The sequence below is a fragment of the Hyla sarda genome, chromosome 2, assembly GCF_029499605.1.
Source record: "Hyla sarda isolate aHylSar1 chromosome 2, aHylSar1.hap1, whole genome shotgun sequence".
NCBI lineage: Eukaryota > Metazoa > Chordata > Amphibia > Anura > Hylidae > Hyla > Hyla sarda.
The window spans coordinates 427,397,046-427,416,703 of record NC_079190.1 but is presented as its reverse complement, the minus strand read 5'-3'; the positions used below and the strand labels follow the sequence as shown (position 1 = coordinate 427,416,703).

At 40.5% G+C, this 19,658-nt stretch overlaps 1 protein-coding gene across 6 annotated transcripts in view; it reads left to right on the top strand.

The window, feature by feature from the left end:
- The window catches only part of TAOK1 (TAO kinase 1), a 122,662-nt gene that overhangs the window by 86,987 nt on the left and 16,017 nt on the right, over window positions 1–19,658 (top strand). For all 6 annotated transcript variants that reach the window (XM_056559022.1, XM_056559020.1, XM_056559019.1 and 3 more), the window contains exons 8-12: window positions 8,131–8,244; window positions 8,931–9,022; window positions 10,317–10,410; window positions 17,377–17,458; window positions 18,441–18,608. In XM_056559022.1, the coding sequence (XP_056414997.1) occupies window positions 8,131–8,244; window positions 8,931–9,022; window positions 10,317–10,410; window positions 17,377–17,458; window positions 18,441–18,608 (550 nt within the window). The remainder of the gene's footprint in view (window positions 1–8,130; window positions 8,245–8,930; window positions 9,023–10,316; window positions 10,411–17,376; window positions 17,459–18,440; window positions 18,609–19,658) is intronic.

Sequence of the window (19,658 nt, the reverse complement as noted above, 5' to 3'; positions counted from 1 at the left end):
AAACGCACTGTGAACCCCCCGTTGAGTGAGTGTACCCTTAAAACACTACACTTACACAAAATAAAGGGTAAAACACTACACATAGCCTTACACATCCCCCCTCCCCCCCCAAATAAAAATGTAAAATTTCTCGTATGACACTGTTTCCAAAATGGAACCTCCAGCTGTTGCAAAACAACTCCCAGTATTGCCGGACAGCCTTCGACTTTGGAGGCATACTGGAAGTTTTGCCACAGCTGGAGGAACCCTGTTTGGGAAACACTGCTAGAGTATTTTTGGTATCTGAGGCAAGTACCGTATATACTCGAGTATAAGCCGAGACCCCTAATTTCAACCCAAAATCCCAGGAAAAGTTATTGACTCGAGTATAAGCCTAGGGTGGGAAATACCTCATCCCCCCCTGTCATCATCCAGACCCGTCATTAACATCCTCATCATCATCCCCTTGTCATCATCCCACACATCCCCCCTTCATCATCCTCTTATCATCCCACACATCCCCCCTTCATCATCCCCTTATCATCCCACACATCCCCCCTTCATCATCCCCTTATCATCCCACACATCCCCCCTTCATCATCCCCTTGTCATCATCCCACACATCCCCCCTTCATCATCCCCTTGTCATCATCCCACACATCCCCCCTTCATCATCCCCTTATCATCCCACACATCCCCCCTTCATCATCCCCTTGTCATCATCCCACACATCCCCCCTTCATCATCCCCTTATCATCCCACACCCCCCCTTCATCATCCCCCACCCCCCTTCATCATCCCCACACCCCCCCTTCATCATCCTCTTCTCATCATTCGCCCTCAGTGGTCTTCAACCTGCGGACCTCCAGAGGTTTCAAAACTACAACTCCCAGCAAGCCCGGGCAGCCATCGGCTGTCCGGGCTTGCTGGGAGTTGTAGTTTTGAAACCTCCGGAGGTCCGCAGGTTGAAGACCACTGCGGCCTTCAACATCATCCAGCCCCCTCTCACCCCCTTTAGTTCTGAGTACTCACCTCCGCTCGGCGCTGGTCCGGTCCTGCAGGGCTGTCCGGTGAGGAGGTGGTCCGGTGGGGAGGTGGTCCGGGCTGCTATCTTCACCGGGGGCGCCTCTTCTCCGCGCTTCCGGCCCGGAATAGAGGCGTTGCCTTGACAATGACGCAGAATTACGTTGGCAATGAACGCACCTCTGCGTCGTTGTCACGGCAACGTGACTATTCTGAGGCCGGGCCCGAAGCGCTTAGAAGAGGCCTCCCCGGTGAAGATAGCAGCCCGGAACACTATCCCACCGGACCACCTCCTCACCGGACAGTCCTGCAGGACCGGACCAGCGCCGAGCGGAGGTGAGTACTCAGAACTAAAGGGGGTGAGAGGGGGCTGGATGATGTTGAAGGCCGCAGTGGTCTTCAACCTGCGGACCTCCGGAGGTTTCAAAACTACAACTCCCAGCAAGCCCGGACAGCCGATGGCTGCCCGGGCTTGCTGGGAGTTGTAGTTTTGAAACCTCTGGAGGTCCGCAGGTTGAAGACCACTGCGGGTGGGGGAGTTCACTCGAGTATAAGCCGAGGGGGGTGTTTTCAGCACGAAAAATCGTGCTGAAAAACTCGGCCTATACTCGAGTATATACGGTATAATTCTTGCATCCGGGTCCGTCCCTATGCAAATCCCTTATTTTGGCCTCAAATGCGCATGTCTGAGCCCTGTCGTATTTCAAGGAAACAGTTTAGGGCCACATATAGGGTATTTCTGTACTCAGCAGAAATGGACTAACAAACTTTGGGGGTCTTTTTCTCCTTTTACCCCTTATGAAAAGGTAAAGTTGGGGTCTACTCCAGCATGTTATTGTAAAAAAAAAAAACACCATACTTTTTATTTTCACAAGAGGTAAAAGGAAGAAAAAAATAAAAATTTGTAACTCCATTTCTCCTCAGTACGGAAATACCCCATATGTGGATGTAAAATGCTCTGCGCACCATGGACATTTGAGGTGAAGGGTGGCTGATCATTACATCGGTTCTGACAAAAAATAAAAAAATAAAAAAAACACGTGACCCCATTTTGCAAACTACACCCCTCACGAAACATAACAAGGGGTACAGTGAGCCTTAACACCCCACAGGTGTTTGACGAATTTTCTTTAAAGTTGGACGTTAAAATAAAAATGTTGTATTTTTTCACTAAATGCTGGTGTTAGCCCAAATTTTTTATTTTCACAAGGGGTAATAGAAAAAAGCCCCCCAAAATTTGTAACCCAGTTTCTTCTGATATATAAATACCCCATATGTGGATGTAAAGTGCTCTGCGGGGCAACTACAGGGCTCAGAAGAGAAGGAGCGCCATTGGTCTTTTGGAGAGAGAATGTGTCTGGAATTGAAGGCCATGTGTGTTTACAAAGCCCCCATGGTGCCAGAACAATGGGCCCCCCCACATATGACCCCATTTTGGAAACTGCACCCCTCAAGGAATGTAATAAGGGGTGCAGTAAGCATTTACGCCCCACAGGTGTCAGACAGATTTTTGAACAGTTGTCTGTAAAAATGAAAAATTTAATTTTTCATTTGCACTGCCCACTGTTCCAAAGATCTGTCAAAGGCCAGTGGGGTATAAATGCTCACTGCACCCCTTATTACATTCCGTGAGGGGTGTAGTTTTCGAAATAGGGTCACACATGGGGGTCACATTGTTCTGGCACCACAGGGGCTTTGTAAATGCTCTTGGCCCCCGACTTCCATTCCAAGCAAATTCTCTCTCCAAAAACCCAATGACGCTCCTTCTCTTTTGAGGATTGAAGTGCGCCCGCAGAGCACTTTACATACCCACATGGGGTATTTCCATACTCAGAAGAAATGGGGTTACAAATTTGGGGGGCATTTTCTCTTCTATTACCTCTTGTAAAAATGGTAAGTTTGGGGGGAAAAAACTGCATTTTAATGAAATTTTTTTTTTAATTTACACATCCGACTTTAACAAAAAGTCGTCAAACATCTGTTAAGGCTCACTGTACCCCTTGTTATGTTCCTTGAGGGGTGTAGTTTCCAAAATAGTATGCCACGTGTTTACATCCACATATGAGGTATTTCCTTACTCAAGAGAAATTGGGTTACAAATGTTAGGGTGATGTCTCTCCTTTTACCCCTTGTAAAAAATTCACAAGAACATGCGAGGGTAAAAAATGCAGATTATGGATTTTCTCCTTCACTTTGCTGCTATTCCTGTGAAACACCTAAAGGGTTAAAATGCTGACTGAATGTCATTTTTTATACTTTGAGGGGTGCAGTTTTTATAATGGGGTCATTTATGGGGTATTTCTAATATGAAGGCCCTTCAAATCTACTTCAAAACTCAACTGGTCTGTGAAAAATTCAGATTTTGAAAATTTTGGGAAAATTGTTGCTGAACTTTGAAGCCCTCTAATGTCTTACAAAAGTAAAAACATGTCAACTTTATGATGCAAACATAAAGTAGACATATTGTATATGTGGATCAATATATAATTTATTTGGAATGTCTATTTTCCTTACAAGCAGAGAGCTTCAAAGTTAGAAAAATGCTAAATTTTCAGTTTTTTCATGACATTTTTAAATTTTTTACCAAGAAATGATGCAGGTATCGACGAAAATTTACCACTATGTTAAAGTAGAATATGTCACGAAAAAACGGTCTCGGAATCACTTTTATAAGTAAAAGCATCCCAGAGATATTAATGCTTAAAGTGACAGTGGTCATATGTGCAAAAAACACTCTGGTCCTTAAGTGAAAATAGGCTTGGTCCCTAAGGGGTTAATATCATTTAATTTGAATTAAATGAGAAAAAAACAAAATACAAAATACACTGTTAATGTGTATTCTCCATCTTGGGCTTGTCCTTGGAATACTTGTTTTTAATTTTTTCAAATTTTTTTTTAAATAAAACACGTACTTACATGTCTGAATCCGAATCCCATTCACCATGCTGATGGAGCCTGGTCATACTGTGCAGCACTTCCTGGTCTTGATATAAGGAAAGTACTGACTTAGGCCCCTTTCACACTAAAGGTATCATCCTGTAAAAAACCTCCGTTATTACTCCCGGCAAAAAGTCCCATTCATGTCAATGGGCTTTTTTGAACATCCTTTTGCATCAGGCATGTCCGTTTTTACTAATGTCAGTAATTTTTGCCAGCACAAAAGACTGTGCATGCACTCCTTTTTTGTCCAGCAAAAAAAAAAAAAAATGGTAAAAAAAGGATGTTAAAATTCAACATTGAAGTCTATGGGAACTGGATGTTCAAAAAAAAATCAGCTATCAGTCATTGTCAGTTTTTTTTTTTTTTTTTTTTTTTCTTACATCCGTTTCTTGTACTGAGCATGCTCAGTACAGCTTTAAAAAAAAGGGTTAAAAACCTAAATAAACCTAAATAAAAAATAACGGATGTAACTGGTAATAACGGATGAACATCAGGTTTTTTAAGAAAAAAAAAAACATTAACAATAACGGATGATGGTCATCACTTATCGTCCGTTATTACCAGTTATTTCAGTTATTGTAAAATAACGGCAGTAAAAAAGCAGGATGATACCTGTAGTGTGAAAGGGGCCTTAACCAATCGAATGCCACAGAGGTGTCCTGTCCACTTTGGTTTTGTATATTTTAATAGGATAACTACTGAATAAAAATGCTTTAAAGGAAGAATATCTGTATATGGGACATCTGGCAAATCTGTATCCTGATCGCTAAGACTTGGGCAAGTCTCAGACTACGAAGATTTAATTAGATACTTTAACCCCTTAATGATCACGGACGTGATGGTCCGTCCTGGTGCAACGGTATTTGGCGCACCAGGACATACTTTTTCGTCCTGTGTATGACGGAGAGCATCGGATCGGTGCTTGCGTCATACACGTTATGTTCTGGCTGCTAGCAGCAGCCGGGGACCCGCCGGTAATGGCAGACATCCGCGATCGTGTCGATGTCCTCCATTAACCCCTAAGATGCTATGATCAGTACAGATCCCGGCATCTGCGGCAGTGCGCATGTTAAAATGGATGATCGGACCGCCCACAATGCTGCCGCGGGGATCCGATCATCTGTAATGGCGGGCGGAGGCCCCCTCACCTGCCTCCGTCCGTCTCCTGCTCTGGTGTGAGATCGAGCAGAAGATGACCAATAATACTGATGTATACTGATGTTGAAAGATGTAAAAATAAAAAGTAAAAGAAAGTGAAACGTCCCCTCCCCCAATAAAAATGAAAATTATCTGTTTTTCCAATTTTACCCCCAAAAAGCATAAAATATTTTTTTTATAGAAACCTATTTGGTATCGCCGTGTGCCTAAATGTCCGAACTATCAAAATATAATGTTAATGATCCCATACGGGGAACAGCGTAAAGTCCAAAAATGCTGCTTTTTAGGCACATTTTATTCCCCAAAAAATTTATAAAAAATGATCTAAAAGGTTTATATATATGTAAATGTGGTATCAATAAAAAGTACAGATAACGGCGCAAAAAATTAGCCCTCATACCGCCCTATATGGAAAAATGAAAAAATTCTAGGTGGTCAAAATAGGGCGATTTTAGATTACTGATTTTGTACAAAAAGTTTTAGATTTTAAGCAGTACAAAAATATAAAAGTATCTAGCTATGGGTATCATTTTAATCGTATTGACCCACAGAATAAAGAACACATGTCATTTTTACCGTAAAGTGTACAGTATGAAAACCAAACCCTCCAAAATGTACAAAATTGTGGTTTTCATTTAAATTTCCTCCCTAAAAAAAACAAACAAAAAAAAAGTTTGGGGGTTCACCGTACATTTAATGGCAAAATTAGGTTTCATTACAAATTACAATTGATCACGCAAAAAAAGCCCTTATATGGGTCTGGAGAAAAAAACGAAAACGCAACAATAAAATTGGCCTGGTCCTTAAGGGGTTAATGTTTGTTAGATATGTGAGTACTGGTTACAGGACTAAAACTTGTGGTTCCACTACTAAAAAGACAAAGTAGAACAGTATGTCCTGAATTTTGCAAAGTGCTGCTGTTGGATAATTTCTGTAGAATAAAAATAACCAAATACATCAATATCCCCTTGTAATAACCTGCACTTCCTGCTGATACAATCTGGACTTTATATGCGAAGGATACGCTGCACCTATGGCCACAACTGATGTATAAAGTTGCTTTCATCACAGCAAAAAGGTGAATGGAGTTGCTTTGCGGCATGCAGGTTGCTGCAGTCTGAAAGTTGCCAAATATCCACAATATGACCATTTTAATTTCCATTTTCTGCACTGCAGCATGACGCAGTGCTCTTTGGCCACGTGACCTCTGTGGCTAAAATCACTGTGCAGCCCTAGCTTAAAGCATAACTACAGTATAACTACAGCAAAAACAAGAAGGAACAGCACTGTAGACATGCCGGATTTTTCGCCGTATAAGACGCACTTTTTCTTCCCCAAAACTGGGGGGAAAGAGTCGGTGCGTCTTATACGGCGGATACACCCCTATTGCGGCGGTCCCTGCGGCCATCAACGGCCGGGACCCGCGGCTTATACAGGACACCACCGATCGCGGTGATACCCTGTATTAACCCTTCAGACGCGGCGATCAACGCTGACCGCCGAGTCTGAAGGGAAAGTGACACTAACCCGGCTGTTCATTCGGGCTGTTCGGGACCGCCGCGATTTCACCGCGGCAGTCCCGAACAGCCCGACTGAATAGCCGGGTTAGTGCTTACAGGACACCGGGAGGGACCTTACCTGCCTCCTCTGTGTCTTCTCCGTTCAGGGATCCCCTGTATGGCCGGCGCTCTCCTTCCTCGTCATCACGTCGTCGTGTACGTGCGTCGGCGTGCGTAACGACGTGATGGCGGCGACGGAGAGCAAGGATACCCATCCGGCAGCAGAGATGTTCCGGAGCAACGGGGACACAACGACAGCGATAGAGCGACATCCAGGGCAGCGGTGACGAGTCCGGAGCGGCGGGGACACGTGAGTATTACCTCCTATGCAGTGGTCTTCAATCTGCGGACCTCCAGATGTTGCAAAACTACAACTCCCAGCATGCCCGGACAGCCAACGGCTGTCCGGGCATACTGGGAGTTGTAGTTTTGCAACATCTGGAGGTCCGCAGGTTGAAGACCACTATTGGGTTCAAAATCTTTATTTTTTTTAGATTTTGCACCTATAAATTGGGTGCGTCTTACACGCCGGTGCGTCCTATAGGACTAAAAAGAAACTACCGTATTTTTCGAAGAGTTATGTTATACTACCAAATTTTAACTCTGTCATATAATGTATCAATGTTGGGGTATAAATCCCTTCCTCAGGCCTTGTATAGGAATATTCCAATGGGCCTGTGTTTCCCAACCAGTTTTCCTCAAGCCTTAGCAAAACTACAACTCCCAGCATGTCCATATAGCCTTTGGCTGTCCAGGCATGCTGGAAGTTGTAGTTTTGCAACAGCTGGAGGCACACTGGTTGGGAAAAACAGGCCTGGACCAAACACAAGAACTGTGGCAGATACGGGTGCATTCCCACAACGTTTTTGCAATACAGTTCCCATATACATTTTCAATTTGAAAACCGTACAGAACTGTATTGAAAACCGTATGCATGGACTCTCCATTGCTTCCGTTTTGCATCTTGTACGGTTTTGTCCATTTTTTCCCCATACCCAAAACCGTAGCAGTTTTTTTTTTTTTTTTTTCCCCCGTATCCAAAACCATATACGTTTTTTTTTTACATGTTTGTCAATGGTAACCATAGAGAACTGTATGTGCCTACGGTTCCATGCGGTTTGCACTGTACGGTTTTTGACTTTGCACAGTTTTTTTTCTTGGAATTTCAATCTAACAAGTGAAACTTTATTCATAATGGAATGCAAATTTTAAAACATATACGTTTTTTTCTTTCAAAAAAAAAAACGGATGCAACCGGACATAATTTTTTCAAACCGGATACGGGTTAAAATTTGTACACATGTTTTGATACAGTTTAGTCCGGTTTTAAATAATCAGTTTTTATCAAAAACCTCATACGGGAACTGTATTGCGAAAACGTGGTGTGAATGCAGCTTACCTGGTGTTGAAGTATAGTATTAGGATTCTGTTTATAAATGGTAACATTGGTTTTCTTATTTATTTTTCATAGAGATATAAAGGCAGGCAACATCCTTCTCACAGAACCAGGCCAGGTGAAACTTGCGGACTTTGGGTCTGCTTCAATAGCCTCTCCCGCCAATTCATTTGTGGGGACACCATATTGGTAAGGGATTGATAAAGCTTATGTAAAAGCTTTTGTTGTGCTAAAATGCTGCATGAAGACTTTGTGTTGCCATAGAAACAGCTATGTTAGAATCCCAAATATCTACAAGTTCAGGGATTGTGGTGTTAGTAATAGCTTAATACTGCACAGTTAGTTTTCAGTGGATAATGACAATTCTAGTGAGATATTATAAGTTAGATTATATTTATTAGCAACTGTATCATCTTATAGTTTGGTTAGAGCAGTGTTTCCCAACCAGGGTGCCTCCAGCTGTTGCAAAACTACAACTCCCAGCATGCCCGGACAGCCTTGGCTGTCCGGGCATGCTGGGAGTTGTAGTTTTGCAACAGCTGGAGGCACCCTGGTTGGAAAACACTGGGTTAGAGTGTTGTTAAATGTAGTGTAATTATATAGTTTTTAGTTTAATAGTTATGTTTCTTCAGCGTTTAATGTGCCCAGAAACAGATTTGAGAAAACAGCATAAATGATAAACTCCTGCGATATGGTCAACAGATAATAATAATAGACACATCAAAGACAATGTGTGGAACAACTTGCAATGATTGTACCAATGTGGTGTTCATTTTTTGCCATCTTTTGGGTGTACAGGTTTGTAATGGCTTCTGCCCAATATATTCTTACCATGCACTCTTAATTATTTTTTTGGTTATCCCTTTGTTTTTTAGGATGGCCCCAGAAGTTATCTTAGCCATGGATGAAGGACAGTATGATGGAAAAGTGGATGTTTGGTCTCTCGGGATCACTTGTATTGAATTAGGTAAATCTTTAATGGCCCTTAATAAAATTGGTAGTTGTTGGATGCAGTTTAGTAAGTCACCTCTGTTAGTATTACGGTATATAAACTAGGGATCGACCGATTATCGGTTTGGCTGATATTATTGGCCGATAATCACGATTTTGGATGTAATCGGTATCGGCAATTAGCTTGCCGATAATCCAATAATGCGACGCACCACCCCACACTGCACCGCCCCGGCAGAGACCATTGCCGCTGCCCCATTGCCTCCCCCATCCCCGGTTTTATAATTACCTGTTCCTGGGGTCCACGTTACTTCTGGCTCCTGCTGCGTCCTGCGTTACACAGTGCGCTGCCGTGCACAGTGACGAGAGCCGTCCTCAACGCGACATCACCATCAGTGCGCACAGCGACAGCTCAGGACGCCGCTGGACCCAGAAGTAGCATGGGCCCCGGGAACAGGTAATCTTAAAACCGGGGATGGGGGGGAGGCAATGGGGCAGCGGCGGTCTCTGGGTAGGGCGGTGGTTGGACTAAGGACCGGCCGGTGGAGAGAAGCAGGGTCAGGGGTGTGTGCTGAAATAGCCGATAACTTATACCGATATTCCGGTATAAGTTATCGGTAGAGATAAGCGAACTTACAGTAAATTCGATTCGTCACGAACTTCTCGGCTCGGCAGTTGATGACTTATCCTGCATTAATTAGTTCAGCTTTCAGTTGCTCCCGTGGGCTGGAAAAGGTGGATACAGTCCTAGGAGACTCTTTCCTAGGACTGTATCCACCTTTTCCAGCCCACCGGAGCACCGGAAAGCTGAACTCAGTTATGCAGGAAAAGTAATCAACTGCCGAGCCGAGAAGTTTGTGACGAATCGAATTTACTGTAAGTTTGCTCATCTCTAGTTATCGGCCTTAAAGTCCACAGAGTATCGGTATCGGCCCTAAAAAATCTATATCGGTCAATCCCTAATATAAACATACATTGTTGCATTGCTATGTCAGATTGTATATTTAATTCTTCTTGGTGTTTCTTTTGGGAGTGGAGGAAAAGCAGCTGCCAGACACCTAGCTCTGCTCATCTAAATGGAAAACTAAATCTGGACATGGACATAAGACGTTTAGTTAAAATAATTTTTCTTTTAGGTAGTTCTATGATTATTGTTTTGTCATAAGAGCTATCACATGCCATGACACAATTCGTCTGACCTTTCCCTCACTCGGTTATAAAAGGAAATAAAATAAAGGCATTGATTATAATTGTGGGAAGACCGGTAATGGGCTCTTCAGAATTTATCAGTTGATGTTTGTTCTTCACAGCTGAGAGGAAACCTCCTTTGTTTAACATGAATGCAATGAGTGCCTTATACCACATAGCGCAGAATGACTCTCCCACACTTCAGTCTAGTGAATGGTGAGTATTACATGTGACCGTCATAATGTTACTTGCTCATCTGTCCCATTGTTTACTTTATGGAAAATCAAATGACTTAGACGCTCTTTTACAGAGAAAATACTGCAAATAACCAGACCTATTACCAGTTATGGCAAAATTAAACCTCTGGTATTGCTAAATAGAGGGCGTTATTGTGTAATGAAGTCTTTAGTAATCTTTATGCTTGGTGCACTTAGGGCGTGACTGTATTTCTGTTAGTACTGCTCCTAGAAATACAGTCACGCCCTAAGTGCACCAAGCATAAAGATTACTAAAGACTTCATTACACAATACCCCTTCTCGTACCCCTTCTTTTTAGGTCCGGCAAGACTATAGGAAGGGATGGGTTCGGGCAGGTGTTGCTGTCCTTGTAGAGATAGTTACACCCCAATGCACCAAATAGCTAATTTGCATATTTCCTGTCAAGATACTAAAGATAGTGGGGGAGATTTATCAAAACTAGAGATGAGCGAACTTCCAGTAATTCGATTCGTCAGGAACTTCTCGGCTCCGCAGTTGCTGACTTTATCCTGCATAAATTAGTTCAGCTTTCAGGTGCTCCGGTGGGCTGGAGAGTCTCTACTAGGACTGTATCCACCTTTTCCAGCCCACCGGAGCACCTGAAAGCTGAACTCATTTATGCAGGATAAAGTCAGCAACTGCTGAGCCGAGAAGTTCGTGACGAATCGAATTACTGGAAGTTCGCTCATCTCTAATCAAAACCTGTGCAGAGGAAAACTTGCCCAATTGCCCATAGCAACCAATCAGCTCGCTTCTTTGATTTTTAGGAAGGCCTGTGAAAAATGAAACAAGCGATCTGATTGGTTGCTGTGGGCAACCGGACAACTTTTCCTCTGCACAGTTTTGATAAATTTCCCCCATTGTTCATTACACTATAATTTATTTTATTCACCAATACCAGATGGGTTTCATTTTTCCAAAACTGGTGATTTCTTTTTGATGAAGTGTAATTTTTCCTATAATAAATAGAAGGCAAATTATAAAGCCTTGTGAACTGAGGATACAAGTCAGCTCTCCTATAAGCCAAATAATAAATATAAATGTCACAAACAAAAAGTAATATGCACTTGGGTAGTAGCAGAAAGTGTGTGGCCAAAATGTCACTCTGCAAACAGACACAAGTACATCTCCTTCTCCTGACAAGTCCTACCCAAAGTCCTCTGCTATAAATTGTACAGTTCTGTATTTCAGTCTGGCAAGACCCAGAATTAGGCTGAACATATGATACCTTCCATACAACCTCAGTCAAAGAGCATGCGTGGCATTTTATTTTTCTTGGTTTTGTCAGTGGTCCCCGCCTAGCAACCAATGCTCAGTAAAGCAGTCTCCATTAAACTATGATGGGTATGCTGCCAACAAGCCAATCCTTTTCCTGGAAGTGTCAGGATACTAATGTAATGTCAGAAGAATATGGTTTCATGTTTGTCTTTTATATACATACCACATGCCAACTGATAGAAGGGTCAAGGTGCCTTAAAGATAATCCATGGTCGTCATGGGGTTAAATTTGTGGTACATCTGTTTGGGGAAGATCATGTTTGCTGAAATGCAATTCACAATTTCATGTTCCCAGGTCTTTTTTTCATTATGTCCTCTTGCGGGATGCAGTGTCGGCGCAGTTCCAGTCCCTCTGCGTGACACCTGAATTTTTTTACGTAGAGTTACTCCTGGGCACCAGGATGTAGCGCAGGAAGTTTTTGCTTGTCCTGTATGTTGTGTGTTTAGGAGTTATTGTTATACTCATTGGCTGCAGTAGCATCTTCTCTGCTTTCGTGAAGCTTGGAATTAGGGCCCCGGCTCCCTGTAATGTGGACTAATTTGGACTATAGCTTTGTTCTACAGTGTCATTTTCTCCTTTTGTATGTTCCTCCTGATATGTGTTTCTATTGTTGGGGTGAGCGGCTGTTGTGGCTGACTTTGCTCTTTGTTTGTTAATTGTTTGTTGCAAAAATTTAAATAAAGCCTTTTGAGAAAAAAAAAAAATATAATAATCCATAGTCATCTCTTCCATCTCCATCACTGCTGTTCTGGGTTCATGCTTAGCCGGCCAGCCATTCATTGAGTGTTTACTCTTTATTTTTTTATTTTTTTTCATCCTCTCCTCTTAAACAGCAATCATTTTATTTTATTTTGAACAGAGTTGTATGATGGCTTTTTTGTTTTAAAAAGTTGTACTTTTTTCTTTGAGAAATTATTTGTGGGGTGTAATGCAATTGCCATTTTTGGGTAACTTTTTATGACATTCACTGACATATTAACTTTAAGGTTTACTGTCATTTAAATGAGCATTTTAAATCTCTCTTCACTTCCTACCTTGGCACCCAATTTAACTTGCACAGTAGACAGGCTCCACAGGATCCCCTTAATGGTCTATTCACATGTACAGTATTCTGTGCAGATTTGATGGGCAGGATTTTCTGCTGCAGATTTCAATGTAAACTGAACACAGCTTGAAATCCTGTGCATCAAATCTGCGCAGAATACTGTACGTGGGAATAGACCCTAAAAGGGTACTCCAGTGGAAAACATTATTATTATGTATGTGTGTATATGTGTGTGTGTGTGTGTGTGTGTGTGTGTATATATATATATATATATATATATATATATATATATATATATATATATATATATAATATATAATTTTTTTTTTGTGTTGTGCTTTATCAACTGGTACCAGAAAGTTAAACAGATTTGCAAATTACTTCTATTAAAAAAAAAAATCTTAATCCTTCCAGTACTTATCAGCTGCTGTATACTACACATGAAGTTCTTTTCTATTTGGATTTCTTTTCTGTCTGACCATAGTGCTCTCTGCTGACACCTCTGTCCATGTCAGGAACTGTCCAGAGCAGGAACAAATCCCTATAGCAAACCTCTCCTTCTATGGACAGTTCCTGATATGGACAGAGGTGTCAGCAGAGAGCACTGTGGTCAGAAAGAAAAGGACTTCCTGGGGAGCATACAGCAGCTAAGTGCTGGAAGAAATCCCAAAAGAAAATAATTTACTCTGTAGTATACAGCAGCTAATAAGTACTAGAAGGATTAAGATTTTTTTATAGAAGTAATTTACAAATCTGCTTTTTAACTTTCTAGCCCCAGTTGATTTAAAAAAATATATATATTATTGTTTTCCACTGGAGTACCCCTTTAACAACACAGGGCCCTGGTCTTTGAGTGTATGAAGCACGCTCACAAGCTGAGTGTAATTCATACCCAGGCTATATACAGCCAGAACTTACTTCTAAGGCTGGACATTGCTGTCAGATTGGCACTCTTTATACACAGGCAGATATTTATAAGCAGAGCACTATTAATGCTGATTAATGCTATGCTATGGCATAGCATTGAACAGTGTTTGCAATTGAAAGATTGCATGTAATAGTCCTCTATGGGCAAGAAAGTAGTGGGGAAAAAGTTACTTAATGTGAATAAGCCCCTCCCCTAGTAGTCCTACCCTATTTTCCCATTTTTCAAATAAAATAATGTAGACAAATATAAACATATTTGATATTACCACATGGTCCAGAATTGCTGATCTTTCATCACTTCATATATCAGAGAAAAATTTATAAAAAGCGATAAAAAAATCACATAAAAGCTACTGATCACAGTGCAAAAAATGTGTCCTCAAACAGTCCCATATACAAAAAATTAATACAGTTTTATAGGGGTCAGAAGAGGGCTATTTATAAAAAAAAAATGTAGGTGAACAACCAAATCGGTACACATGTACTGGGGACATACCTCCTCACCTCAATGAATCACATAAATGAGCAATAATTCTCAGCAATGCCATGAAATGAACACACATACAACAGTGAAATAAATATAATACGAAAAGTAGCAAGTACAATAGCCTATGGCACAGCATTGATCAGTGTTTGCGATCACAAGATTGCAAGCAATAGACCCCATGATAGTTTTTTTCCTAACAGTGTGCCTCCAGCTGTTGCAAAACTACAACTCCCAGCATGAAACCCTGCCCTATGGGGTCTAAAAAATTGTGAAGAAAAAAAAAAAAAAAACACTTAAAAGAAAATGTTAATAAGCCCCTCCCCTAATAAAAGGTTAAATCACCCCTCTTTTTTTTCCCCATTTTTTTTATATAAAATAATGTTAACAAAAATAAACAAACATATTTAGAATGTTTAAATGTCCGTAAATGTCTGAACTATTATTAAATTATAACATTAATGAAACCGATATACCAAATACGAGGATTGCAGATTTTTGGTCACTTTATATACCAGAAAAAAAAATGAATAAAAGTTGATTAAAAAGTTCCATCAAAACTAAAAGAAACTGATAAAAACTACAGATCACGGTGCAAAAAATAAGCCCTGCTGCAGTAGCGATCCCCGGGGTCCCCAGCAGCGGGACCGTGGTGATCTGACATCTTATCCCTTATCCTTTGGATAGGGGATTAGATGTCTAGGGGCGGAGTACCCCTTTAATGCTGTGGAACAGCTAGTGAACTTTTCCTCTGCACAAGTCTTGATATTTGTTAAAAAATAATTTTTTTTAAACCTGTAAAATAAAACCTATATAAAGCGGGTATTGTAACCATTTTGACCTGTAGTATAAAGTTAGCATGTCCTTTTTAACAATGCGTAGAAACAAGACCACCCAAAAGTTGCAAAATTGAGGTTTTAATTAATTTTTTTTTTTTTCCAGTTTTGCCACACAAATGTAAAAATTTTTTTGCTTTGCTTCTCATTATAAAGTACAGTTGGTCCCACATACCACAACCCTTAAGGCCTTGTAGGGGGATAATTAAAAGACATACAGCCATTAAAGGCCAGGAGGGAAAAAAAACTCAAATAAAAAATTGCTGCATCAAGGGGTTATAGACCATGCAGCCTTCTCAAGCATTTAGCGCTGAGTCCCGTAGCACCATGATTCCCCCTGCCTGTGTCAAATAATCAAAGCACTGAGACCAAGACTGATACATTTTTCTATGTCTGTAATAAGACCTGTCGAAAGTTTATTTAAATGACAGTAATGCTTTAATCTGTAGGCCAGTACAGTCACATTTATAGTTGTGTTTTTTTTTTTTTTTAATATTTTTACTTTTAAAACCAAAAATGTATTGCATGACTTCTTCTGTAACTTCCCCCCCCCCCCCCCCCCCTTCTCCTTGTATGGAGCTTTCTGAGGGCTTGTTATTTGTGAGGTGAGATGTAGTTAGTTATTGGTATCTTTTTGGGGTATGCACAACTTTTTGATCACATTTTACTACATCTTTTTTTGAAGGTCAAGTGACCAATAAAAAGCATTTTTGGAATTTGTTTTTATGTTATTTTGTGCCGTTTGCTATTTAGGATTAATAATGCAGCTTTTTTTATTCCGATTTTTTTTTTTCCCCTCATATATATATCATACATTATTATTATTATTATTATTATTATTATTATAGATGTGTGTGTGTGTATATATGTGTGTGTGTGTGTGTGTGTATATATATATATATATATATATATATATATATATATATATATATATATATATATATATATATATTAGGGGTGTGAATCGCCAAGAATTTGGCGATTCGATTCGAATCGCGATACCAGTGTGGCGATTCGATATATCGCGATATATCGCGATACCGTCTAGGTGACGATACATCACGATATATCGCCCACCTGGGAGCATTCATAGATCCCAATAGACGCCGCTGTCAGCTTTGACAGCGGCGATCTAGTACTCCGGTGCTCACTTTTCTCATGTTATCCCGTCCGGGCTGCAAAATAAAATAAAACGCACTTTATCTTACCTGCCAACGAGCCCGCGGAGCTCCGGTACAGTCCGGTACAGGTGTTCGGTCCCCGGGCTGTATTCTTCTTACTTCCTGTTAGTCCGGCACGTCACATGGAGCTTCAGCCTATCACCAGCCGCAGCGATGTCCCGCCTCCGCTGGTGATAGGCTGAAGCTCCATGTGACGTGCCGGACTAACAGGAAGTAAGAAGAATACAGCCCGGGGACCGAACACCTGTACCGGACTGTACCGGAGCTCCGCGGGCTCGTTGGCAGGTAAGATAAAGTGCGTTTTATTAAAAATTCCACATCCCTAAAAGAATCGATTCAAAAATATTTTGAATCGATTCTGTATCGGCAAATGAAAAATCGCGATTATCGCGAGAATCGATTTTTTCTTACATCCCTAATATATATATATATATATATATATATATATATATATATATATATATATATGATAGACAACAGGGCAATAGGATTTTTATGTATTAAAACTTTTTTTTCTATTTTTTTAAGTGCTGACATTCAATCTCTTTACAGATCTCTGCTGTACCAATGTATTTCATTGTTCTGTTTTACTCATTATTACTTTATTCCCAGCCCCGATGGGTGTCGGCTTAAAATGCAGCCAGTACCCCACTGTATCTGGTGCGGGCTCAGCTCCTGGGCCTGCTCCTTGTCTCCTCAGCGTACTTCCTCTTTTGTTCTTGTGAAATTTTATTTGTGAATTGCATTTTACACTACCTTGCATGCATTGCACCTTTAAAGACTTGCCTACTGATAGACCTGCTAGTCTCTACCCCATACAGTCTTACAGCAGAGCTCGTTCCATTCCTTTTGTATAATGCACAATGCTTATGCGTAGGCACCAGCTAAATTTATTTATTTATTTATTTATTTATTTTTTACTGTAAAACTTGTATGTCTGTTTCCCTATGCAAATTCAGATGTCTAAGTATTTTAACACTTATGGTTACCTAACAGTTATAATGTCATATGTCCTTAGAGAAGTATTCTTGTTTTCTTTATCCTTTTCAATGCTCCTAGTTTAAGTCCTGTACAGTTGATTTTTTATCAATCCTGTTCAAGTATTACAATTATGATTTGTTGGGGGGAAAAAACCTGCATATGAGATGTGTATTTTCTTTTTCCTACTGTAGGTCTGACTACTTTAGAAACTTTGTAGATTCATGTCTCCAGAAAATCCCTCAAGATCGCCCTACGTCAGATGAGCTGCTTAAGGTCAGTGCTTAATTTTCTTGTTATTTAAAGTGTGTCCTAGTAATTGGCAAACCGCTATACGGGTTATTCCCAGTTTGTTACAATGTTAACCATTTTTAGACCGGGACAATTTTCATTTTTGAACTTTTGTTTTTTCCTCCCTACCATTTAATAGCCATAACTTTTACTTTTTATTGTTCCAATGATTCACATGAGGGCTTTTCTTTTTATTTATTAATTTATTTATTTTAAGGGACCAATTGTACTTTTGTGATGATATCCTTCATTTTTCCCAAAGTTTTTTTAAAAATATAAGTTTAAGAGGTGAAATTTGAATAGAAGCCCAGTGCACTTTTTTACTTTTTGGTTAAAATGACAATTATTACAGCTATACCCAATTTAAATAAGTTTTTTGTTTTATTTTACTACTTTTTAAAATGTTCTGGACATTGTTTTTTTTTTTATGTCAAAGCCATTGGCCCGGTGTTTTTTTTAGCATTATATTTGTAAAGTTCAGACCTTTCCGCATGGGGACTTTTACATGCAGTCTTTTAATTGAAAACACTGAACGATGCAATTCCATAGCACAGCATTGATATGTGTTATCGGCGCTCCATTACTACAGGCTGCTGAGTCTGCCTGCAGAGAGAGAGCGTTGATAGGACAGAGGGGGGTATGGGCTTCCCACCCCTAACCCACACAGGTAGGCATCCCCTCGTAACCCAGCTGCATAAAGACATGCTCACGTTTAGTGACCTCAGTTATGGTAACAGGTTTCTTTTAAGAAATTGTATCAGTCTTATTTTGATTTACATGTAATATGTGCACAGAACTGAGACAGATCAATGATTCTCATTTGGGTGATTTACTTAATAGTGTAAAGGTTTTATTACATTTGAAATACCAGCAGTTTTAATGGAGTTTACCTTTCAGTGTATTGTTGCATAAATGTCCCATTTTAGGTCATAACTTGAGGGATTTATTATGCTTTATAATATTGCAGCACATGTTTGTCTTGCGTGAGCGACCAGAAACAGTGTTAATTGACCTGATCCAGAGGACAAAGGATGCAGTCAGAGAGCTGGATAACCTACAGTACCGTAAAATGAAGAAGCTGCTTTTCCAGGAGGCCCACAATGGCCCTGCTGTAGAAACTCAAGAGGAGGAGGAGGTATGATCTTTGATGGTGTTGCTTTGTTCTTAAAGGGTAACTAATGTTCGAAAAAACTTCTTCTGCCTTTTCATGCTGACATGTCAGAATTTGTAAGCGTTGGGGTCCAGGTCCTGAGACCTCCACCATGGATTGGCTGAACACTGCACTTTAGGCTGTGTTCATCTTTACTTGGCTGATCCTTGGTTAGATCAAAGATGTGTATATATCCACATAGAGTTTATGGGCGCATATATTCCTAATCTAGCCTTTCCAAGAATCTGCCAGCAAAGCCAAACGTGCTTAGCTGAGGACTTCTGCCCCTTTGCTGCAGTAATTACTATTGCTCCTAGAATTTCTGACATGTTGCTTTTAAGTGTTCAAAGTTGTTTTTTTTTATTTTTATTTTAATTTTTTTTATACCATTAGCTACTTTTGAGAAGACTATATACATGTCATGATTACGTGCTTACAACCACTTTTGCTGTCAGATGGCCACAGTGGACTTAAATTCTGTGGCTACCACAGTGGTTATGTAGTATTACTTGACATTCATTGAAATTAATAAATAAACATGTAAACTACTATTGCTCTTAAGTCCTCCAGAGCGGGGTCAAAGTCTTTCTGATGGCTTTCTGGCTAGCTAAAAGGGCAACCTATCTCTTTAACAGCTATATGCCCTAATAACATCCTCCTTATGTTATGTTATAGATGAGTGACTACCTATAGCGAAACATGGGGCTATGTATGTTTTAATTTTTCTGCAGCATAAGTCATAATGTCTTAATGATTATGGACATCTTTGCACTTCTTGTTTTAATTGTTGAGTGTTGCCTGAATGCAAAATAACAAAGAAGCAGGAAAATAATCGGCAACTCACCGCAGCCAGCTGAGTAAATCTTCTTTTATTTCATACTCACAATTGTATTACATGGGAAGAGGGTAGTGGGGGGGACACAGGATGGCGACCAAGCTCCGTTTCGCACGATGATCGTGCTTCCTCCGGCCAATGGCCGGAGGAAGCACGATCATCGTGCGAAATGGAGCTTGGTCGCCATCCTGTGTCCCCCC